The sequence below is a fragment of the Hemicordylus capensis genome, chromosome 1 (assembly GCF_027244095.1).
Source record: "Hemicordylus capensis ecotype Gifberg chromosome 1, rHemCap1.1.pri, whole genome shotgun sequence".
Lineage (NCBI taxonomy): Eukaryota > Metazoa > Chordata > Lepidosauria > Squamata > Cordylidae > Hemicordylus > Hemicordylus capensis.
In genome coordinates, this window is record NC_069657.1 from 128,034,641 (window position 1) to 128,060,417 (window position 25,777).

At 43.2% G+C, this 25,777-nt stretch overlaps 1 protein-coding gene across 1 annotated transcript in view; it reads right to left on the reverse strand.

The window, feature by feature from the left end:
* The window catches only part of CD81 (CD81 molecule), a 112,262-nt gene extending 94,311 nt beyond the window's left edge, over positions 1–17,951 (reverse strand). Inside the window, exon 1 of the mRNA XM_053246771.1 lies at positions 17,604–17,951. Coding sequence (XP_053102746.1) covers positions 17,604–17,669 — 66 coding nt within the window. The 5' untranslated portion in view covers positions 17,670–17,951. The remainder of the gene's footprint in view (positions 1–17,603) is intronic.
* Positions 17,952–25,777: the final 7,826 nt, after the last annotated feature.

Here is a 25,777-nt window from a genome sequence, read left to right on the forward strand (position 1 = left end):
GAAGAGAAATTTTATTCTTCTTAAACAATGGATTAGTTAATCATCTGTGAACCTGAACATGCAGATTTTGTTTGTGTTCCATCTATCATCTTGAGGCACATGCTGGCCTCCAAGAGCAGAACTGCTCAGTTCTACATTGTGCCAAGTTTATGCTTTACCACTGCACCTGAATATTTAACAACAAATGCTATTCAGAAGTTTGATCTGCATAGATTGATTTACAGTGATTCATAGAAATCTGAAGAGAACCTTAAGAACAAGTAGTTAACTCTGTTACAGTATGGGAGCCTGGTATTGCTGGACTGGAAAGCTCATTCTGTTCGCAAAGGGTATTACATGTTCGTATTAGCCTAGTGCAGACTGAACAAGCCTGACCTTAGGAAATGTCCACAGGCTGACAAGTTCTTCCTCCACTCAAGTTCTCTCCCCATTTCATTTTCGGAACCCACAGTGCTAATGTAAACCATTGTTAGCTCTGAATTACAATTTGCAACTATGATTAGAAACCAATTTGCAGGTTATGGGGCCTTACCCGAGGCACTTCTAACTGCCCAGCCATTGTCAAGAGATCAGCAAGGCCATGTTTGCACAGCAATAGCTGACTTAACTCGTGTGTATGGCTTTCTCACAATGCACAAAGAAAGGATCAACACAATTTTAATAGTGGTTTTTAAAAGGACACCCTTGTTTTTGGCAAGTAGTCAAGTGAGGGGTTTTTGGTCCATAGATTTACCAGGACTGAGCAACAGAAAGAGTCTCCAATGGCTGCCATGGGGTAAAGGGGCTGGGACATGAGCCCAGTTTTCAAGATGAACTATTCCATCTTTATTCTTCAACAGGATTAGGGCCAAATTCTAGGCACGCTTACATGAAACATGCCATTGGACACCTTATAAATACTATTCCTATTATACCAGAAAGCTTCTTGTTGAATTCTAGCAATATAAGCCGCTTTAACCTGGCAAATAAAAGAAATATAAGCTACTGTTGACAAAATCTGATCCCACAGAACCAGTGTTTTATTTCTCACATCACAGAAGAACCAAAAGTATCTTATTTAGTTTGTTTCACTGTCTTCCATTTCTCACTGTGCTTTTGAGAGCCCTCTCAAAATTTCATCTCTTTCCTGACCAAGTCCTGGACAGCAGAAGCAGATGTACAAGCACCCGCAAAGACTTATTTTTAAGGCTCCAGAGAACTGGGCATTCCCTGAGCTAGTACAAAGCTCAGAGTATCTCTCAGCCCTCCAAAGAAAGGCATGTAATCCCTGTGCTTGTCTGTTTAAGCTTAGGGAAGCTCCTCAACTCATCTGAGCAAAGGCTTAGGCACTGGCAAAGTCATTTTACATATTCTGTGTTGTTGGAGATGGAGTTCCAGTGCATCAAATCTTTTGCACCAACTATCCTAATGACCACTAGGGGCTTGGGGAGTAGAGGTAGTTAGTGAGAGTCTCCTTACTTGTCCCTGCTTGCCTCTACTCTATGACCCCTGCCTTAACTCCTCAGGTACTTCCTGTGCTGAGTCAGTCCTCTTCCTTTCATCTTAGGGAGTAGATAGAAACACGCACGCGCGCGCGCACACACACACACACACACACACACACACACCTACCTCCCTACCTATCCATTATGTAGCTGATAGATAGGACTAGGTCTTTCCTATCCAAGTTGTATTTCGCCAATAAACCTATTTAGTTTTAGATTGTACAACAATCTCCATGAGTGTTCTTTAAATAATCGCAACAACTAAACTCTGCACTCTATTCTGTAACTGGAGTGAATAGCTTCCTTTTTTGCACATTGTCAAATAATTACAAACCCTAACATATGTAACAGCAAGTTACAACAGGAAGGCATTAACAGTCACATGAGCTAGGATCTACATAGAGAATATACTCTGGTCAAGCAGCCAGAGAAAAGTTTCTCTGAGCTTGATCAGCAAAACTGAGGGATTTCACAGTTTCCTGGGGGGTGGGGCTTGGGACTTCCCTCAAGCTCTGCTCTATGAGACAGGTTAAAGACTGCACAACTCTCTGCAAATTAAAACTAGACTTTGGGGCATTTGCACAACTCCCCCTGAGCTGACATTAGTGTCTAAGACTTGGACAAAAATAGAGAACCACTTCAGTTTTATATAATTTGCTTAGTCGTTTGACAAGAGTTTCTCCTTCACTGAACATGCAAACTTGGACATGAAAATCTGGCTCAAATCAACTCTAATGTATAGATATAAACAACACCACACTCTAAAATGGTTATGACCAGGAAGGAAAGTGACACACAACACTAATCTTTGCAAAACCAGACAGTACATACCATGTGCTGAACAGTTATAAAAGAACCTAATTAAAAAGACTGAAATTAGTCATATTTATTCTCAGTAAAATTCAACACTGTGAGAAAAATGACACCTTTGTAGCTACTAAAACATTCAGTTCTGCTGATGGAAAAGAAGAACAAGTGATCTCATTCCTACAGGTTGTTTCAGTATTTCAATAAAATTCTAGAATTAAACTAACACAATCTACATATTGTGTTTTTCAATAAAGCAGCTTGGCATTCATGTAGTGGCTCTGATCTTAGGTTCAATGTACTGAGAATCAGAACATTTTATTTATTTATGTTTACATTTATATCCTGCACTTCTTCCAAGGAGCCCAGAGCAGTGTACATGGTTATGTTTATTCTCACAACAACCTGGTTAGGCTGAGAGATAAGTGACTGGCCCAGTGTCACCTAGTGAGTTTATGGCTGAAGGGGGATTTGAACTTGGGGCCTCCCCAATCTTAGTCCAACACTCTAACCACTACACCACTTAGATCCAATCTAGAATTATACATGGAATATCTGCCTTCCCCACCTCCCTCAAAAGCAGCTTTGGAGAGGGGATGGTCAGGGAAATGGCATAAGGGAGGATCAACTCCCCAGCGCAAACCAATCCAATCTGCATCACCACAAGCTTTTAACATGTGAAAGAGAAATTACAAGATCCAATCACAGATATCCTACAACCTTGCCTAGTTTGTAAGGCACAGGTCGAGACAGTTTTACAGAAAGGGGGTGGGGGACACAGAGTGGACTAATAATGTCTATAAATAAAAAGTTATGCACAAGAAATCACTGAGAAAGCAAAAGCCCAAAAGCATAGTTCTTGCTTAAACCCATGAAAAGAAATATCCCAACAACACGGAGGCAAATGCAGACAGAAACAGAGCATCTACAGCAGCACTCATGTGTTGCTGCAAGAGGAAGGGCTCTATAAAGAGAGGCTCTGATAATAAGCACAGCTGTGATCTTTCATGGGAATTTAGCATTCAACTTGGACATCAGATTGTCGATCAAAATCCCCAAAGTCTCATTTTTCATGCAAAAGTGGAAAAGAAGGTTTCTGCTCCTTGGGACTGCAGGAACAAATCTGAAAGTTAGACACACACACGAGACACACAAGATGAAGGAAGAGTGGGAGTGATTTCAGTGTTTGGTGAGATGGGGCCTCTTAAAGTTAACTCAGTCAGACAGTTTTATATGTTCCAGTTGCTGTGGAAGGGCCATAAGGCTTCCCAGACACACTATTTTAGTTTGATACTTTCACTTTTAGGTGCCAAGTACTATGGCCACTCCAGTGTTTCTTACAGAAATTGGGACATGCCTGCTGTCCTGGTCATCCCCTGTGGCTCAAGTCTATAGTTTCCCATTTTCAAAGACCCATCTCACAATGTGCCCTAATCTTTCTGTGTCACTCCGACCCCTGCCCCAAAAGAACACTACAGAATTCTCTGCAGACCTCTGTGCATTGATTAAAGCCGTGTTTGAACCATGCAAATTAAGCATTATGTTTTTTACAACATTCATGATTTAATCTGCTGTCAATGTAGTTATAGCACTCTGCATGATTTAATGCAAAATCCAATTGCCTCTATGTACAGGCTACTAAATAAAACTAAACGCATAATGAAACTGCGTTTAGTTTTATGCAAAACAAAACTTCCTCCACTAGGAAACTGCAAATAGTCAATACAAATGTATAGCTTGCCTCAGTATCGTTGCAAATACTGTATATTCCTCAAACTCAAATCTTATGCCCAAACCATGCTTATGGCTACCACAAGCAAAAGAAAATAGCAATATGAAGTTTGGAAGAAAATGCATTCAAAGGTCCTCTAATGCCTTGTAATTATACACTTGTCTGACAGTGCAAAATGCTCCAAACCTGGACAGCTGCTACAGGGTACATTAGACACAAAGGTGGGTGCTCTCCTCAGAGTAAACCAATAGCCATGAGGAATATTTCATTATTATATCTTTAAAAGGAGAAATCTGGCACTTCTCAGCATGGACATTTTGGCTTCTAGTGTAGGTCTGACAAGTAAAGAGAATACAAGGCCACATGCCACTGAGCTGTACAAAGAACAAAACATAGGATTCTAGAGTAGAGCTTTGCACCACAAAACAGCAGACTGGAATTTGAGATGTATGGTGGCAGGTATCCCATTTCCCAAGATCAGAGCATTTTTAACTCAATCCTTTGCTCTCCTATAGCATGAAGAGGAGACAGGGCTACCCAAAAGGTCACCCCCTAAATGGCTGACACAACACATCTTGCTCCACCAAGAAACTGCAGCAAGTGGAGTCACAGTCCAGAGCATCCTCTGAGAGTATGCCGAGTCATCCAGATCAGTCCTGAGTACACTTGCAAAAAATGGGCCCTGAGTCAAACAGTTCCTTTTCTGGGCAACATTACTTCCTTTACACCCCATAAAGAAGATGTTCCAGAATATCCAGAGTAAGATCAGGAATAACAGCACACAACTCTGCACATACCCCCCCCCCCTTAAATAAATACAGGTGGCTTTTTATGCCTGGTTGTTTTTGCATTATATAAAATGTAATCTAGACAATGCTTTGTGGTTTGGCCAGAGTTGGAACAATCCCAGAGCAAACAAACTGCCACTTCTGTTAATATTAAAGATGTATTCAGGTGCACTAAAAAGTACATGATTTCAAATGACCATTGATTCCCTTTAGATCAGGATGAATGGGAAAATGGGATTCCAATCCTAAGAAATTACACAGTAGCAGAGAAAACCAATGCAGCTATAACAAGAAGAGTTTCCTTGGCTTTGGAAATAGCAATATCAACCCACAAAGCACTTTTAAGCCACAAAGGTGGTTATAGGCGTCTAGAAGGCAAACCCACAAGGACAGGCTTGTAAGGGGTGTCTGACTGCAGCGGCGGGGGGCGGGACCAGAATGAGTGACAATAACAGTTTTTCAAATGCTTGACTGGTTCTCGGTGTTTGCTTTATGCACTGAAGTCAAGAAAAGGAAGTTAAGTCACAGGGAAGAGATTTAGCTTAAGTATCAGAAATAGCCACACTTCAGCAGGAGTAAGCCATCAAAGGGAGATAGTAGAAACTGCCTTCAGTGGTTTATTTGAAACCACCTAGAAAGAGGTTTGCCAGGATAATTTCCAGACAGCGGGCTTTACAGCAGGTTTACTGCAAGTTCAAGTTTGCCCCTCCACCGCCCCGCAAAGATGCAAAAAGTGGATTTTATTTTTTTTTACCCTGGACATAAATCAGGCTATGTTCCAATGCCCAATAGAGAACCCAAATTGTGTGGGGAGTGTTCCCCAATAGCTTGCAGGGACTTCGGGGTAAATCTGGCTGATATGTGAATGTACACCCTGCAATCCAGAGAAAAAGCAAGCTAGAAGCCCCGTCTGGAAATGATCTAGGTTGCTTTGGATAGAGAGGAGTCTGATTTATACCAAATGATTAGAACAGCGCAGCTACTGAACCCCACCCAATACAACAGCCTGTTCTCGCCAGGGTGGTAAATAAATCAGTGTCTGGGCTGTAACACTACAGCTGGGGGCACTGTTCCCTCTAAGATGCATGCTTGTGCAGAATTTTTTTAAAAAAAACCCGCTTATCTGATTCTAGAATCCGCACAGTCCCTGTTAATCTGAATGAACATCGGCAGTAGCAAGATTGTCAGCAGCAGTGTAAAGAAAGGGTTAACTTCCCTTCTTGCAGCTAGTCCCACCCCTCTCCCCAGCAGGAGAGGGGCAGGACTCTTGAGCTGCTTCCTGGTCCCTCAGCGTTTGAGCATAATCTCAGAGTGGAGGAAGCGAGGAGGGAGCTGCAAGGGAAGCAAAGGGGACTGAATGAACTTCGTCTTTCAAAGATAGTAAAACAAGAACCCTGTCCCAAATCCATATCTGTTTATTTTACTTGTTCCCCTTGCTTAAGGCACTGGGCTTCTCTTCCTCCCACCCCACCCCATGAATCGTGTGTGTGTATAAACACATGTGTGCGTGCCTTCCTTCCCAATTTGAAAAACTTGTATGTGCCTGTGTGGATCTGAAAGCCAGTCTGCTTGTGTTTCTTCTTCCCTGCTTACCTCCCTAGTATGAAACTCACTCTCTCTCTGCATTACAAACTTGTCAACTTCTTCTGAGGAAATTTGTCAGTAAAAGTATTAAAAGTTTTAAAAAAGAATAAAAGGGAAGAAAAAAATGTTCTAACAAAATAGATCTCTTCTTGTTCCTGCCTTTTGGTTTACCATGTGTTGTTGGGTTTATTTTTAAAATATTTATGCTGTATGCCGCTTTTTTTTTAGCAACAAAGTTCTCAAAATGGCTTAGATAGCAAAATATATGAGAGAATGGTTATTTCACAATATGTTTCTCCATATAATATTATTTTATTTTGCTTTGTACTTGTAACAGATGTTAATATTTATTTATTTATTTAAAATATTTATATCCCACCCCTCCAGTACACTACCGCGCAGGGCCACTCGCAACAGATACAATGTAAAATAAAAGCAATAAAATTAACCAAATTAAGTAAACAAGTTAGAAGTCAGGCTAAAAAGCACAATCAGTTTTACGTTTTAAATTAAAAGTTATTTCCTCCCCCAATAACTTACATATTACCTTTTTAATAAGCTTCTAATGGACTAAAATACCCCAAATTATTGAAAGTAGCTTTACAAATTGCTAAAATGAACATTAAACATCTCACCCTCCCCTACCAAATCTTATTTTTATACACTTGCTCCATCACAGGAAACTCATTTTAAAAGCTCTTTAAATGCTAGCTTGTTTTTAAATCCTTTAAAAAGGGGGGTGGGTGACATTACCCATAGGGTAACTCCACATATGAAATTCTGCTGCCCTGTTTAAAATAAAACTGGTGGCTTTTCCTTCTGCAGTAGACAGAACAAACTATAGTTGCATACAAATATGCTTTTTGCTTAAATGTAGTTCTATTTAGCGGGGGAGAGCAACTGGCCCTATCCACCCGCAGCACAGTACCCCTCCAGTGACTGCTGCTGTTGTCGATCTTATGTTTCTTTTTAGATTGTGAGCCCTTTGGGGACAAGGATCCATCTTTATTTATTTCCCTCCCTCTGTAAACTTGTTGAAAAGCAGTATATAAATGTTTGTAGTAGTAGTAATAGAAGAAGGAGGTCAAACTGGGCTGCTTTTTCTGCTGCGATAGGTATTAAAAAAGCTATTTGAATTTGCTTCTAAGTTGTTTTTTATTACATCTACAACTACTTTATTTATTCATTCAATTTATATACCACTCTTCCAAAAATGGCTCAAGGCGGTTTACACCAAAGTAAAAACAATTAAAATCAAAACTACAAACACAGCATAAAACTAATTAACAGTTAAATCATTTAAACAGTTAAAAAACCTGGAAAACCAGGCCGAACATTTACAGCAGTTAAAAACAATTTACAACAGATTAAAAACTCTGGAAGGCCTGGCCAAACAGATAGGTTTTAAGGGCTCTCCTGAAGGTCCGCAATGAACTCAGATTACGTATTTCCGTCAAGAGAGCATTCTACAGCACCGGGGCAGCTACAGAGAAGGCCCGCCTCTGAGTTGCCACCAGATGAACTGGTGGTAACTGGAGGCAGACCTCCTCAGATGACCTTAATGTGTGGTGGGGATCATGTAGAAGAAGGTGCTCTCTAAGATATCTTGGACCTAAGCCGTTCAGGACTCTTAAGGTAATAACTAGTACTTTGTATTTTGCCTGGAAACATAGCAGCAGCCAGTGTAACTGTTTCAAAACAGGCATGATATGGAATCTCCGGATTGCCCCAGAGACCAATCTGGCTGCCGCATTTTGAACCAACAGAAGTTTCTGAACTACGTACAAAGGCAGCCCCACGTAGAGCGTATTGCAATAGGCAAGCCTGGAGGTTACCAGCTGATGCACCACAGTTTTGAGGTCATCCTCTCCAAGGGATGGGTGCTGCTGTCTAATCCTACATGTTTAGGATTAGAATGCACGTGGCTAAGTGTCAACATAAATATGTTATAGACACATATACATATATTGTGACACATATCCTGTTCTTCCTCCAAAGAGTTCAGGGGAGTGCTGTTCTTCCTCTCCACTTTTATCCTCTTAATCTTGTGAAGCAGGTTTGGAGGAGAGAGTGTGTGTCAGTCTCACCTAGAGTCCCACAGTGAGTTTCATGACTGAATGGGGAATACAAGTCCCTCAATCCTAGTCTTAACATTCTAATCACTATACCACACTGATTCTCAATTGGGTACTGACTGAGGGAGAAAAGGGAGATTCATTTTTAGCAATGAAGAAAACTTGTGGGGAGGAGAGTGTTGGATATCTTTAGAAAGCACAAAAGGGTTTTATTATCAAAATGTGGGGAGACTGTGGGCCTCAAACAGGCCCTGTCAATCCAAGCCCTGGGTCTTTTAAGTACCTAGGACCTTATTTAATCTAAGGCATGTATTAGCTAGAGGATATGTGGAAGGAAATGGGAAGCCTACTGTGTGACTATCAAATTATATGGACAACTAATACTGTCTCAAGACATTTTAGAATAAGAGCAAGAAAGCAAGGATGAACTCAAATTTAAATAAACAAAATTTAGACAATTTTTAGTTTATTATTATTATTTTATAGGCCACTTTTAACCTCCAGTGGCAAATACTGTACAACTGCTTTTAAAACAGAAGACAGATAAATAGAATTGCAAAGTACACTTATTTCCGTCCATATTTATGGTATGTGTATTGTATCTATAATGGCATAAAATAATTCATGTGCGCGCACACTGGTTTGATACTGCCACCCAGAGCAACAAAACTTATTCCACTCACTGAGCGGGAACACTGGGTGTGGGCTCACAGGATTGCTTCTCTGAGGGAGGGAGGGATGCCTCCTTGTCTTAAGGAGACAATTATTAGACCTCTTCTAAAGAAGCCTGCACTAGATTCCTCAGAGTTGAGCAATTATAGGCCTGTCTCAACCTCCCATGGCTGGGCAAGGTAATTGAGAGGGTGGTGGCCTCTCAGCTCCAGGCGGAAACTTATTATCTAGAGACCCATTTCAATCTGGTTTTCGGGCAGGCTATGGGTTTGAGACTGCCTTGGTCAGCCTGATGGATAATCTCCAATTGGGAATTGACAGAGGAAGTGCGACTCCGTTGGTCCTTTTGGACCTCTCGGCAGCTTTCAATACTATCGGCCATAGTATCCTTCTGGAACGTCTGAGGGTGTTGGGGGTGGTAGGCACTGTTTTACAGTGGTTCCGCTCCTACCTCTCGGATAGATTCCAGATGTTGTCGATTGGAGATTGTTGCTCTTCAAAATCTGAGCTTAAGTATGCTGTCCCTCAAGGCTCCATACTTTCTCCAATGATTTTTAACATCTACATTAAACCACTGGGAGAGATCATCAGGGGATTTGGAGCTGGGTTCTTCTTCAGGAGCTGGCATATCCTCCCTAAATGCCTGCCTGGAAGCAGTAATGGGCTGGATGAGGGAGAATAAACTGAAGCTGAATCCAGATAAGACAGCGGTACTTATTGTGCGGGGTCAGAACTCTAGAGAGAATTTTGATCTACTTGTTCTAGATGGGGTCACACTTCCCCAAAACGAACAAGTTCGCAGTCTGGGAGTACTTCTGGATTCACACCTCTCCCTGGTATCTCAGGTTTAGGCAGTGCTCAGGGGTGCTTTCTATCAGCTCCAGCTGATACGCCAGCTGCGCCCATTTCTTAAGATCAATGACCTCAAAACCGTGGTACATTTGTTGGTAACCTCCAGACTTGACTTCAGCAATGCGCTCTACATGGGCCTGCCTTTGTACGTAGTCTGGAAACTTCAGTTGGTTCAGAATGTGGAGCCAGGTTGGTCTCTGGGTCATCTTGGAGAGACCACGTTACTCCTTTATTGATGGAGCTACACTGGCTGCCAATAGGTTACCGGACAAAATACAAGGTGCTAGTTATAACTTATAAAGCCCTAAATGGCGTAGGCCCTGGGTATTTAAGAGAGCGTCTTCTGCACTACAAGCCCCACCACCCATTGAGGTCATCTGAGGAGGTCCGTCTCCAGTTACTGCCAACCTGTTTGGTGGCTACACAGAGACGGACCTTCTTGGTCACTGTCCCAAGATTGTAGAATGTGCTCCCTGCTGAGATATGATCCTCCCCATCTCTGGCAATTTTCAAAACATACTTGAAAACCCATCTTTTCGCCCATGCTTTCTCAGCTTCCTACATTTTTAGGTTTTCATTTCTGGTTTATTTTTAAATTGTTAAATTGTTTTTAGTTTTTGTATATGTTTTTAAATTGTTTTATGCTATTGTTAACTGCCCAGAGACGAAAGTTTGGGGCGGTGTACAAATTCGATAGATAAATAAATAAATAATTCAATTTCTATATCGCCCTTCCAAAAATGGCTCACGGCGATTTCATTAAAACAAGAACAATTAAAATCAATTAACAGTTAAAAACAAAAACTATAAAAACATAAAACCAATTAATAATTAAAACATTTCAAACAGTTCAAAACCCCCTGGAGGACTAGGCCAAATTAAACATTTACAACAGTTTAAAAACCCTGGAAGGCCAGGCCAAACAGATAGCTTTTAAGGGCTCTCCTGAAAACCAATAATGAATTCAAGTTACGGATTTCTGCTGGGAGTGCATTCCACAGCCCAGGAGCAGCTACAGAGAAGGCCCGCCTCCGAGTCGCCACCAGACGTGCTGGTGGTAACTGAAGGCAGACCTCCTCAGATGACCTTAACATGTGGATCATGCAGAAGAAGGCGCTCTCTAAGATAACTCAGACCTAAGCCGTTCAGGGCTTTAAAAGGTAATAACCAGCACTTCGTACTTTGCCAGAAACAAATTGGCAGCCAGTTCAACTGTTTCAAAACAGGCATATGAACTCATTCAATGTTCTTCCATAGAAAAAGAATCCCTGCACATAGGAATTTAGTTGTCAGCAGAAAGGCTATAAGAGGACATATTTTGAGAACCAGCCTAGGTTTTTATGAAGGTTTTAAACTGCTTCACACATGCTGTAGCACTAACATCCAAGCATGTTTTGCAAACCCACTCTACGGGCATGTGTAAACCTCACACTACATGTTGTGCCATGTGCTGGGGCATCTATAACTACAGCCTATTGGGGGTATGCTCCACATCTGGGCCCATTTTTCCCCCTGTTTAAAATGAGCAGAATCAATTCTAAATGGTGGACCACTGGTACGCTGACAAAAAAACTTCTTGCAGCATAACTGCACTGTTACAGTGTGAAATATACTAGAAGGAGAGGAGGCTGTTAGCTTATTTACAGTGGAGCTTAATCGGAGATGTAAAACCAAAAAAAGCTAGCAGGCTTGTGTCTTATTGGAGAATATAGTTGAGTGCTTAAAACAGCCTCTTTCTTCTTCTAAAGCCTCCAAACAAGCTTCTCTTTGACATGCCAATGCCTGTTGTAGAGATCAGCCAAAGTTTTTGTTCGGCTTCACACTACTAGTTGCCAACAATGCCAGTCCACAGATAAGCAAATGAGTGTGGGGAGCAGTGGAGGGGCAAGCGGGAGAGCAAGCTTGCATACTAACAAGTCAGTCTGGTATCAGTCCTGAGAATATTTCTGGCTCCCACAGGCTTTTGGATGCCTTGAAGTCACAGAACAGGGGGAGGGGAATTTTCCCCAGGGTCAAGGATTTTGCAACCATTTCAAGGATGTTGCAACCGTGCTCAGCTTCTATTTAGACCAGCCTTGCAAAAGAGACACTAAATGTCACTAGCTCACAGAACAACTCTAGCAGCTCACTACCCCCACACCTCTATTTTAGACCCCCTGCACATGCACCCTGACACGCACAGGCTGGTTGGGTCCTGTGAAAACACTTCTGCCTAGGTGCTTCCTCTATATCTGCCTTCAGCATACAATGCAAGAGACAGAGCATCACTGGTGTGCTATGTCATGTGTGCTGTTAGAGGAACCATGTGGGCAGAAGCACAGGAACATAGGAAGATCATGGGTCCATCTAGCTCGGTATTGTCTGACTAGTAGCAGCTCTCAAAGGCTTTAGGCAGGAGCCTTTTCCCAGCACTATCTGGAGATGCCACTATCTGAACCTTGGACCTTCTGCATGCAAAGCAGATGCTCTACCACTGAGCTATGACATCACCCCCTTTACATGGACCTCAACTGGCACAAGATCAACCACAGAGGAGGGGGCAACCATGCCAGGAAGGCTGAGGAGAAATCAAGGGACAGTGAAAGCTTGAAAGAGTTCTGAAAGGCTGTTCACATGACCGGCCTACCCGGGCATGCACTGTCCTACCTGGGTAGGGCTGCTCATGTGAAGTGCCAGGATCGAGGCCGAACCTTTGTGGCACTGCCCTGCCAGATAGCCCTGAGTTTTTCCTTGGGCTTTTACTGAAGTAAGAGGGCACATGCACATCCTCTTACCCCAAAGTTGCCTTTACAGTAAAAGGAAAGGAAAGATTGTGCTGTTGAGTTGGTGTCGACTCCTGGAGACCACAGAGCCATATGCTTTTCTTGGTAGAATACAGGAGTGGTTTACTCCTGTGAAGTGAGATGATGCCTTTGCCATTGTCACTGAAGTGAGCATCCTCCTCCAGCACCTTCCTATATTGCTGCTGCCCGATATAGGTGACTACAAATATATATATTTGCTAGGCACAGTCTGGGAAGCACACCGACGGGAATTTGAAATAACAGCCTCTTGCTCCCTAGGCAAGCTGCTTCCCTGCTGCGCCACTGCAGAAGGGATTTATTTTGAGCAACAGGTTTAGCAGCTAAATAATGGTACATGGAACAAAATGGTTAAAAGCAAAGAAACTAAGACAAGAGCCTTAAAATTAATAGAATTGTGGGCAATTCAGACCTGGCAAACAACTGAAGTGACCAGACAGGCTGGCTTGCTTGGTAGTTCCTATATCCTTTCTGCTAAACTTCATCATTTCCACAAGGACCACCCCACCCTCAAATCAACTTCAAGTCACAACCGGAAGTGAAGAGGAGGGAAAGAAAAGTCTTTCTGAATAAGTTGGGGAAGGAAAAAGAGAGAGATACTAGGCTTTTCACAGGAACATAGGATGCTGCCTAATAATGCATCAGACATTGGTCCATCTAGTGCAGTACTGTCTACTACACTGACTGGCAATCGCTTTCCAAAGTTTCACGCAGGAGTCTTTCCCAGCCCTACCTGGAAATGGCAAAGATTGAACCTGAGACCTTCTGCTTTTGCATACAGATGTCTGGCCACTGAACAATGGCCCCATCCCCTTACCATTATTACTTTTAGGCGAGGAGTGGGAATATATTGGTGAAGGAATTATGCGAGATATTAGCACATTCCATTTCAGAAGGAAATTTGAAATCCTTTTAACTTCTTGCTTCTAGTACTGGTCATGTTTTCACAATCCAGGAGGCAGAGTTTCAAAAACAATGGCTTACATCTAGCACAGCATTAGAAGGGCTGAGCAGGAGCTGCGACTTCACAGTGAGGCTGCTTGAGCAACCAAGTGTATGCGCAAGGGGAAGGGGGAGCAATTTTCTCTACTCTCTTCTCCCTCCAGAAGTACTTTTTAGCTTCCAGGCATATGTCCCTGAGGGCTGTTCAGCCCTTGTATTAGGAAATTAATTTTAACCTAATTTTTAGGTTTAAACAAAACCGAAAAGCAGCTTTCAGGAATTAAAGTTTGTAAATAAATTTTTAAATAGCAGCAATTTCAAACAGTGGAGCAGAACTCTAAAACCACAAGCAGTGGGAAACATCCAGCGACTGTATGAAATAAGATCTCCAACTTCCACTTAAAAACAGGAAAAGAGAGTCAGTGTGGTTGGTGGTGGTGGTGGTGCTGCTGCTGCTATAAGACCCTCTCCCTGGTACCCACCAGACAAATCTCAGTTTGCGATATGTCAGAGAACAGGATTGTTGCTAGTCTTAAAGTCCAGTCAGGTTGAAACTTTAAGGACCACCTTCTGATATAACTTCATCCCAGTTTGTAAAGGGCTTTAAGGGCCAAAACCCAGCACTTTGAGGGCTCAAAAGTGAATTGGTGACCGCATAACAGATGCAAGAGAGGTGTTCCATGCTCCAGCGGGCTTGCCTTGGGCTAGCACCTTAGCAATTGTATTCTAGACACCTGAAGAGCCAAACTGTCTTCAAAAGTAGTCCTTCATAGAGCATATTACAGTAGTAGTCCAGTCTAGATACACCCAGTTTGGGAAAAGCCAAGGCCAGTTCCAAACCCTGCAGACAAGGTCTTAGTTGGTGAACTAACCAAAGCTAGTTAAATACACTCCTGGCTATGTTAGTCATCTAAGCATCCGAAGACAACACTATATTCTCAAATGATTTATTTGGATGGAGTAGTGCTTCTGCTGAAAGTTCAAGGCAAATCATATTCTTCCAACCTGAATAGTAGGGTTCCCAACCTCCTCTATCTTAATCTGGAGTTTTACCCAGGCATTTGTCCTTATCTAGACCAAAATTGACTCCAAGTACTGGTTTACAGTGGGCCTTCCAAAATGTAGTTAGGGCCTATGCAAACCAGTCACTTTTACCCTTGCTCCCATACAATTCCTCCAGACATAGGACTGCATGGATGAACTTGTGTGTTAGCAGCAGAGGCATACACTCTTGCTGTGATTTCTGCAACTGTGACTGCAATCACAACAGAACACAATTCATATATTGCATTTTTCTACACAATCGCATACGGGCAAATATAAATCTCATGGAGAGAGAAAATAAAAGCAAGCAGACGGCTTGCATGTGGGAACAGCTCTTAAGACAGATAAGTAAAGGATGCACTTCAAATTAACCCTATGTGCAGCTATGTGAAATAAAAGCACCCTTGAAATTATCTATATTAAAGTTCATAGCATTTATAGGAAGAGGATTCAAAGTGCAGCGACTCAGCTCAAAGTAATAGGATTAAAGCAAGCAATGTAATCAAAACATTTGCAAATCCTAATAAATCCAGTACTGGACAATGAAGCACACCACATTTATACATCACCAATAAATCACTAAACAGGACATTCTTAGACAAATCTCTCATTATGTGCCAACAGAGTTAAATAATCCTTGAAACAGAGGTTGGGAGAGAAGACAGCAGTGGCTAGGAGAGTAGGTGACAGGGGAGGCCAGCATAACATGACTTTAGCTTTTAAAGCAGAACACTGCGTACAAATAATACAAACAACAGCTTCAGTTTTTTGTTTTTTTTAAAGAAATCAGTATGGTTATAGATGCCACACAGACTTCTACAACGTGCTAAATAAATAATAAACCTCACAGAGAATGAATCTCTTCTGTTCAGGTAATCCAACCTCAAGGTAGTTTACCTGTAGAGTTAGAATTAAAAGATCTCCAGACCAGCCACCTTTGTCCTAATCGTCAGCCTCTGCACCCCAGTCTTCCTTTCATGGGAAGGTGTGCAAACGCTTTCATCTCTTCACACAAATGCTGCAGTAAATGTGAAGAGCAGGGCTAGGAGGGTGAGCAACAGGCCCAGGGCAGGACTTCCAACCCGTGTGAGCATGTTCAGCAGCATTCATGAGAATGCCAGAACAGGGTTTATGACTCTATCCAAAAGGTGGGGTGAAATCCGCTTTGGGGGATGACTGCTGAGTTGCCAACAGTGGTGTGTGGCAGTGGGGTGCTACAGGGCACTACAAAGTGGTGAAGACAGCAACCAGCTTTAGCAATCCTTTTCCAAATTTTCTTTAATTTTCCTCCATAGAGCATGTTTTTATAAGCTCTAGTATCAATGAAGGTGGGGACACATGCAGAAGTGGTAGTTAGATTGTAATACTTCTCAATTAGTAGTGAGAACCCCAAAAGCAAGTTGTGCCTGGAACAAATTATGTTAATAGTTCCCATTGACAGACTGATGTGAGTCTAGGTTACTGGTTTTGCTGTAGCAGGACATCCCCATCCCTTGCTCCAGGGATAACCTTTTCCTGCAGGGTCACACTTGCTTTTTAAGAAGAAAGTAAACAGCCATCTTCAAATTAGTACCACTCAACTTGCAGTGTCTATCAAACATGACTTCAGAAGATCATCTTCCAATCTCTTCTGAACCCAAAGGTAACGGAATGCTGAGAAGCATAAATTCTTCATTGGGGTGTGGTCTGTGCAAAATTCTCCAGCCAAGAAGGAAAGATGAGATCATGAGAGGCAGTCTGAAAAGCACTGCGAGTCATCCATTTTAGAAAAATATCCTTATCCTGATTTCCCACAAATATTTTTAGATAGATGAGTAACAGTTTAGACTACTACACCCACAAGTGCACCCCAGAAAAGCTGTTTCCAGGTTGGAAAGCACAATATTCTTCAGCATTCATTTTTTTAGGAGAGAGAAATCAATACCAGCTGTTTTACTTTGCAAAACATGTTAACACATACCAAAACGTGGGTGGAGGTAGAGAAAAGCACAGGACACAAGTTTCCTTTTTAAAAGTTGCTTGCCACACAGAAACTAATGCTCCCTTTTGTCATCAGCATTTTCTACAGTTAAAGATTGCATATATACTACTACACAGTTCATCTTTTGGATGCTCAGGTACTTCCAATATTCCTCAAACATAAACAAGAGTTTAACGCCCTGAACAAGCACGCTAAGGGGGTGAGGGTATGCCTCCCACAAACACTTACTGTTAACTTTAAAGTTGGTCGAGTGAAACTTTTTTTTAAAAAGCTGGAAATAAATAAAATCTCACACCGGGTTTAAACCAGGCAAGGCTACGTGTTTGTTTCGGTTTACTTTTGAACTCTTTTGGAATGAGATTTCCCAAGAGACTAGCCAGTCCTTCATCTCCCTCCCCCAAATCCCTGTTAGAAGGGGAGTTTGCAGCCAGCCTCTGTTCCTGTGCTGTCCCAAAGCGGCACCCATTTTAGCGTGGGGACTGCTTTGCTTGAAGAGCTGCCTTCCAACCTAACTATTGCCGCCGTTTGCATTCAGCCATCCCTGGGTCCCAACCCCATAGAGCTGTCAGGTGGAAAGAGGTGGGCGCCTTGCTGCTTTTTCCTAGGCAATGCATGAGGCAAGAGAAACCCGCGAGCTCCATTCCGAGCCTGCTCCATTGTTTTGGCAGGAATCTGGCAGAGGCGACAGAAGCCGCCGCCGCCGCCAGCACCACGGGAAGGAAAGAGATAAGGAACAGCAATCCACTGACACCGCGGCCAGCCCCTTCATCGCAGACATCTTTCAGAAAGCCACCCACGGGGGGAACGCGGCTAGAGAAGAGGCCCCAAAGAGACTACTCACCCAGAAGACAAAATTGAAGACAAAAAGCATGTACTTGATGCATTTGGTACAACCTTCCACTCCCATCGCTGCGGCTTGACGATGCTGCCTGCAAAGATTTGGCCTCTTGGATCCGAGGAGGAGGAGCTAGCCGCAAGTAGAGCTGACGCTGCTGCAGATGGTGGGCTCGCTGGCTGGTAGTTGTTGATGCTTTTTCCCCGGGGCTGCCGTACAGCTAGCCAAGCTGCTGCTTCTCTCTCTCTCTCTCTCCCCCGTTGTGTCTCCTCCCTCCGTCTGCTTGCAAGCCCCCTCCCTCTGACCCTGGAGCGAAGCCACCTTTCTCCTCCTCCCGCTTGCTCGTAGGCCTCCTAGGAGAGAAAGCCATCACTGCCTCCTGCAGGCGGCGCTCCCACATTGCTTCGTTTTCGCATCCGCTCTGCCCGCCGCACACCGTGTAGCTCAGGGGCGTCGTTGCCGCAGCGTCCAAAACAGCAGCCTCGCAGGCAGGCGGTTAATCGCTTGATCCTGTGCAGAGTTGGGCATGCCTAACCCAAGGAAATCAGTGGCTTTAGGCATGCCTCACTCTACACAAAGATTGGGCTGCTCTCCTCTCTGTGTGTGGTGTATATAGGTGGTTTTGGAGCCTGGACCTAAAGGCCTTTGGAGGCCTCCCCCCCTTGCTGGAGCCCCCCTCCCCACGAATGTAAGAATGTAAAAAAGGTATATATATATGCAAATAGGCATTAGTAGAAGAAATATTTCAACACTGCTGAACATCCCCACACAGGCCACAATCACACTCAGCCTGGTGCAGAGTAAGGTAAAGTGTGCCGTCAAGTTGATTTCCACTCCTGGCGCTAGGGATGTGCACAGACCGGTCCTAGAGACCTCCGAACTGGTTCAAATATGGGCTGGTCCGGTGCTGCGGGTAGTATCCCTTTAAGGGCGAGGGGGTTTGCACTTACCCCTCCCGCTGCTTCTCCCCCACCCCGTGCTCCATTTTTGCAAAAAGGTTTTGGGGCTGCAGCGTTCCTCCCTGCTGCCCCTGCTGTCCTGAAATGCCCAATGTAGTGATTGCATGTGTGCCCACCGCCTCACATTCCCTCCGCACACAAGGCACATTGCATGCACACATGCAATGTGCGACGTGCACAGCAGGCGCACGCCCAATCGCTACTGCCGGTATTTCTGGACAACAACGGGTGCGGGGGCAGCAGGGAGAAATGCTGCTGCCCCAAAAACCTTTTGCAAAAACGGAGCGCTAGTGGGGGGAAAGCAGTGGGAGGGGTAAATGCAAACCCCTCCGCCCTTAAAGGGAGGCCCCCTCCAGCGCCAGATTGCGCCTCTACGGTTCCTTGCACATCCCTACCTGGTGGCCACAGAGCCCTGTGCAGAGTAGGGATGTGCAAAGAGGTTTTACATCGAATGTGTTTGACGTTTGGGGTGGAACCGAACCACCTGTTTGGTCTGACCCTGGACCAACCCCCCCCCCCCCGCAGCCCATTTGGGGTTTTTTGAATTTTAAAATGGGCTGGCAGGGCGGCAGTCTTCCAATAGCGAAGACAAAACGTCAGCTAACTATCTAAGATAAAACCAAGCCTCATAATAGAGGTTCAAATAAAAACCTACTCAGAGGCATTTAGAATAAAAACAAATTACTGACTGAATTGGAGGAGCTCAGAGAAAAAGCTACCATCCACCATCTTAAGCTAGCTCCTCCCCCCACGAGGCCACAGGCAGCATAGCTCTTTGCCACCCCGGTGCATCTTTGGGCCAGAAGTGCCCAGCGTGTGTGCACACGCCGTATGCACAATGTGCACACTGGGCACTTCCAGCCACTTCTGGTTCAAGGAGGCACTGGGGCGGCAAGGAAGTACGCGGCTGTGCCACTAGCGGAGGAAATTCGGTGGGAAGGGTAAGAGCACCCTCCCCCATTCTTAAAGATATCCCTCCCACAGGACATGCACAATGCACATGTGCACCGGGCACCTCTGGCCACTTCCGTTCCAAGGAAGTAACTGGGCAGCAGGGAGGTACGCTGCCACCCTGTCGGACCGTTTGAATACACAGCACTGGCAGGGGAAATGTGGCAGGAGGGGTAAGAGCACCCTTCCTCCACCCTTAAAGTTATCCAACCCCCCTCCTTCAAACCTCCTCGAACACCGGTCCACAGAACCAGTTCAGCGCTCCCAGAATGGAGCGCCAAATGGTTCCGTGTACATACCTACCGCATTGAACTATGTGGCTGATAAGATGAGGAAAATTTCTCAAAGTAGTCCCATTGAAATGAAAAGGACATGTTAGGCAATACCTAAGGTGTTTTTCAGTTAGATGATTCTTCCAAGAAACTCCAAGTTTGAAAACCACTTCCTGTTGGCCAGGGAAGTGGTTTTGAAATTTTCTTGGATGCTTATGAGGGGATTCCTCAATGAGACATGCATGCAGCCCCTAAGCAAAAATTGATTAACTGTGAGAGACTCTATGTACAGAGGCAGAACAACAAAATCTGGGGCCATCACCTTCATGACTGAGTGCCCACAGGCATCTGCTTGGCCTTGGTGCAAAATGCTGGACTAGATGGATATTGTTTCTATGGTTACCTTTAAAATGAGGTGTAAATTGTACTAGCCTACTAAAGGTATGTAATGTCCTGTTCTTTTCATTTGCTCCTGTTCTGAGTACTCAGCAAGAGGTCCGGGTGACCCCTTTGCCACTAGCCTTACTTGAACCAGAACATTTTGTTTAAAATAGTACTGTAAAGCTGCTTTTTGAAAGCATTTAGTGGCTCCTGTTGTTTCTCCAGTTACTTTGTAATAGGTTTGTTGTTTTGACAGCAGGCTTTTTATGTTTTGTTGTTCCTTGCTGGGTTGTGAGCTGCCACCTAGAGTGGATTGCAGATAGGTAGGATTATTAAACCATGATTAGGGCTGGATATATATTTATTAATAACTGATATCTAGTTAAAGAAATCTTTTGAGTTGAGTCAATTAATTTTACAAATAGAATTATTTCTGAAGAACATGTTTTTAGATTATGAAGGCACACATCACAGAGGCACTTTTTAAAAAGAGGTATTCCATTGCATATGTGAGAGGACCAAGAGTCCTTCTTCTAAGATAGTACCTGCCCTCTATGGATTTGTAAGTACTTACATTAATTTTCCTTTTAAAAGTCAGAAAAACATAACATTGTTGAGTGACCATCTAATCCATCAAAAGGGCCTTCATTGATTAATGTTACTGATAAATTTATTATTTATTATTTATTATTTATTAAAATTTTCTTATATACCACCTCATCCAAAGACTCTAGGCGATGAACAACAATAACAATTAATTAAAAGGTGGGTCTTAAGAAGGGCATTAAAAGCAGCCAGGGAGGGGGCTGAGCAGATTTGGGGGGGAGTGTTACAAAGAAGAGGGGTGGATAAAATCAGATAAAAACATTGCTGCTCTATTTTTTTTTAATTAATAATCTTGAGAGAGAGGCCTCCATGGCCAATCTGCCTTATGTTAGTGATGATGCTCTCCTATACGTCTTTTGAATATTAAAAAAAAAACCTATTCCTAGGTGTATTAAGGGGTCAAAGTGTGTGTGTGTGTTTATTTATTTGCCAGATTTCTACACCACCCCAAATTTTCAGCTCTGAGTGGTTAACAGTAACATAAAACAAGTTAAAAACATACACAAATTTTAAAACAAATTAAAACTTAAGAATTTAAAAAGTTGAAAAAGCTTGGATGAAGAAGTGGGTTTTCAAGTGCTTTTTAAAAATTGTCAGGGATGGGGAAGATCGTATTTCAGTAGGGCGTGCATTCCACAGTCTCGAGGCAGCAATCAAGAAGGCCCGTCCCGTGTGGCCCCCAGCGAGCTGGCGGCAAGTGGAGACGGACCTCTCCAGACTACCTCAATGGGCTCATAATGAAGAAGACGTTCTCTTAAATACCCAGGGGGCCTAAGCCATTTAGGGCTTTATAGGGTATAACCAGCACTTTGTATTTTGCCCAGAAACCTATAGGCAGCCAGTGTAGTTCTATCAGCAAAGGAGTGATGTGGTCTATCCAAGATGACCCAGAGACCAACCTGGCTGCTGCATTCTGTACCAGTCAGAGTTTCCTGACTACATACAAAGGCAGCCCCATATAGAGCGCATTGCAGAAGTAAAGTCTGGAGGTTACCAGCATTTGTATCACTGTTTTGAGGTAGTTCATCTCAAGAAATGGGTGCAGCTGGCGTATCAGCCGAAGCTGATAGAAAGCCCCTCTGGCCACGCCCTCAACTTGAGATACCAGGTAGAGGTGTGGATCCAAAAGTATTCCCAGACTGCATACCTATTCCTTCTGGAGAAGTATGATCCCATCTAGAACAGAAAATTTGCCTACAATTTCTGATAAATTTCTGAGTCAGAAATTTGACTACAATTTCTGATATAAAATCTTAGATGTAAATACACTTGGATTGACTGAAGGCAGGACATAGGGGCAAACTGCACATAACATACAAATGTGTGTAATGAAGCTTCAGTCATATATCAATATATCTATAAATATAGATATAATTTAAAATATGTAGATCATGCCCCTCCAGCACACTGCTGCTGAGGATGGCTTACCAAAAAACCTTTTTAAAAATTATTATTACTAATTTATTTGATTTCTATATCACCCTTCAAAAAATGGCTCAGGGTGGTTTACACAGAGAAATAATAAATAAATAAGATGGATCCCTGTCCCCAAAGGGCTCACAATCTAAAAAGAAACATAAGATAGACACCAGCAACAGTCACTGGAGGTACTGTGCTGGGGATGGATAGGGCCATTTACTCTCCCCCTGCTAAATAAAGAGAATTGCCATGTCTTAGTTAATCAGTTGCAAAGAACAGATATTTAGGACAATGCAAAGCACACACACCAAAGAAACAGAAATTCTGACAAACTTCTGAATTCTTACTAAAACACTTTCTCCTGCCCTAAACTTCTGAAGCCCCTAGCCTTGGCTTCCTGTTCCCTTTAACTCACCAAGCTCCTGATGAGAATCAAGCCTCCTGCAATCCTGTTTCACAAGGATTTACAGTCATCCTGCTGCAGTAAAAGTCCATTGCCGCATGTCCTCCTAACGCTTCCAGCCCAGACTTCAGGCTAGTCCACACTGTCTGCACAAACTTCCTTTCTTGTTCCCAGAACTCCCCCCTGCAGCTGTCATGTCCCACCCACCTGTTGGACTGATTGGTCAAGCCCTGCATTTGTAGTTTAACATCTTTACCTGCCTTTAAAAGAGCCCTTAAGACACCCTTTTTTTAGCCAGGCTTTTAGTAATCTTTGCATGTTTTAAATTATTTTAACAACTTGTTAAAAGCTGTTTTTGTTGTGTTTCTTTTTATGAACTGCCTAGAGCCTTTGAAGTCAGGCGGTATATAAATTAAATAAATAAATAACCATAGCAACAATAACTCATGGCCCTTCTTCAGCACTTCAACATAATGATGACTGAGAGCTTGAAGCCCATCCAGAACGAGCCTGGATAGGGAGAAACAATTGCGCTCCCAAGAAGATTGGCCCTGCTCACACACAATTGGCTCTTGCTGAGAGAAACTATGAATACAGTCCATATTGTGCTGAAACAAAAGCCAAGGGAGCAAATAAAAAAAGAATCCTTGCCTTCACTAGGCTTGGCAGAGGATTTCCCATGGAACAATTTTTTCCTCAAAATTGTAACCAGAGCCCACTCAAAGCAGCAGGGCAAGAGCCTGCTCATAGTAACTAAAGCAACATGTAGTTAATGTAAGTAATGCACTATAATGTGCCATGTGTTAGCTGTCATAGCCCTAGCTGACACTTTTCTTTAGAGTGGAAAAAACTGCTCATGTCTAATTGGAAGTTGTTTGCAGAATTTGTTGTCTAGTTCACAGGGAGCATCTGTTTCCTCCTTATTGTAAGTCAAGCCTGAAATAAAACATGAAAACCATTTTGAATATACCACATTTCTTTATATACTTTTATTCTCACAGTTCCCCTCCACAGATTCTCTTCCTTCTCTTCTCTTTGAGTATAATCCAATCACAATTTAGCACTTTAAAATCCCATCAATTTAACTGGGAAAGTGAAGTATTGAAAGTAAGGTAAAGTGTGCGGTCAAGTTGGTGTCAACTCCTGGCGACCACAGAGCCCTGTGGTTTTATTTGGTAGAATGCAGGAGGGGTTTATCACTGCCATCTCCCGCGCAGTATGAGATGATGCCTTTCAGCATCTTCCTATTTCGTTGCTGCCTGATATAGGTGTTTCCCATAGTCTGGGAAACATGGCAGTGGGGATTTGAACCAGCAACCTCTGGCTTGCTAGTCAAGTCATTTCCCTGTTGCGCCATTAGTAGTGACTCTTAAAAGTACTTTGCTTTGGCAGGATCGTGGTTTTTTTTTATCATGTTAGGAAAGTGTTGCTGCTTGAGGTTTCTCTTTCTATATAAAAATATATGTTCTACAGATGGCTCCCATGTGTGCAATCTGTCACTCTTGCCAGATTCTAGTATTTATAACCATGTATCTATGGTGAGCCAGCCAAGTTCTGTAAAAGCAGGATGGATAATAGGGATGGTGAATGTTGTTAAAGTATCCTTAGGAACGTATAATCGGTGTCACAAACAACGTGAACATTTGCAAACAAATGGGAAAGGACTTGAAGAGCACGGTGCCCATTCAGGGAAGATACAGGTGAAACTCAAAAAATTAGAATATCGTGCAAAAGTTCATTAATTTCAGTAATGCAAATTAAAAGGTGAAACTGATATATGAGATAGACGCATTACATGCAAAGCGAGATAAGTCAAGCCTTAATTTATTATAATTGTGATGATCATGGCGTACAGCTCATGAGAACCCCAAATCCACAATCCCAGAAAATTAGAATATTGTGAAAAGGTTCAACAGTCTAGGCTCCAGGTGTCCCACTCCAATCAGCTAATCAATCCATAACACCTGCAAAGGGTTCCTGAGCCTTTAAATGGTCTCTCAGTCTGGTTCATTAGGAATCACAATCATGGGAAAGACTGCTGACTTGACAGTTGTGCAGAAAACCATCATTGACACCCTCCATAAGGAGGGAAAGCCTCAAAAGGTAATTGCAAAAGAAGTTGGATGTTCCCAAAGTGCTGTATCAAAGCACATTAATAGAAAGTTATGTGGAAGGGAAAAGTGTGGAAGAAAAAGGTGCACAAGCAGCAGGGATGACCGCAGCCTGGAGAGGATTGTCAGGAAAAGGCCATTCAAAAGTGTTGGGGACTTTCACAAGGAGTGGACTGAGCATGGAGTTAGTGCATCAAGAGCCACCACACACAGACGGATCCTGGACATGGGCTTCAAATGTCGTATTCCTCTTGTCAAGCCGCTCCTGAACAACAAACAACGTCAGAAGCGTCTTACCTGGGCTCAAGAAAAAAAGAACTGGTCTGTTGCTCAGTGGTCCAAAGTCCTCTTTTCTGATGAGAGCAACTTTTGCATCTCATTTGGAAAGCAAGGACCCAGAGTCTGGAGGAAGAATGGAGAGGCACACAATGCAAGATGCTTGAAGTCCAGTGTGAAGTTTCCACAGTCTGTGTTGATTTGGGGAGCCATGTCATCTGCTGGTGTTGGTCCACTGTGCTTCATTAAGTCCAGGGTCAACGCAGCCGTCTATCAGGAGATTTTGGAGCACTTCATGCTTCCTTCCGCAGACGAGCTGTATGGGGATGCTGACTTCATTTTCCAGCAGGACTTGGCACCTGCCCACACTGCCAAAAGTACCCAAACCTGGTTCAATGACCATGGGATTACTGTGCTTGATTGGCCAGCAAACTCGCCTGACCTGAACCCCATAGAGAATCTATGGGGCATTGCCAAGAGAAGGATGAGAGACGTGAGACCAAACAATGCAGAAGAGCTGAAGGCCGCTATTGAAGCATCCTGGTCTTCCATAACACCTCAGCAGTGCCACAGGCTGATAGCATCCATGCCACGCCGCATTGAGGCAGTAATTGCTGTAAAAGGGGCCCAAACCAAGTACTGAATACATATGCATGCTTATACTTTTCAGAGGTCTGATATTGTTCTATTTACAATCCTTGTTTTATTGGTTTCATGTAATATTCTAATTTTCTGGGATTGTGGATTTGGGGTTCTCATGAGCTGTACGCCATGATCATCACAATTATAACAAATTAAGGCT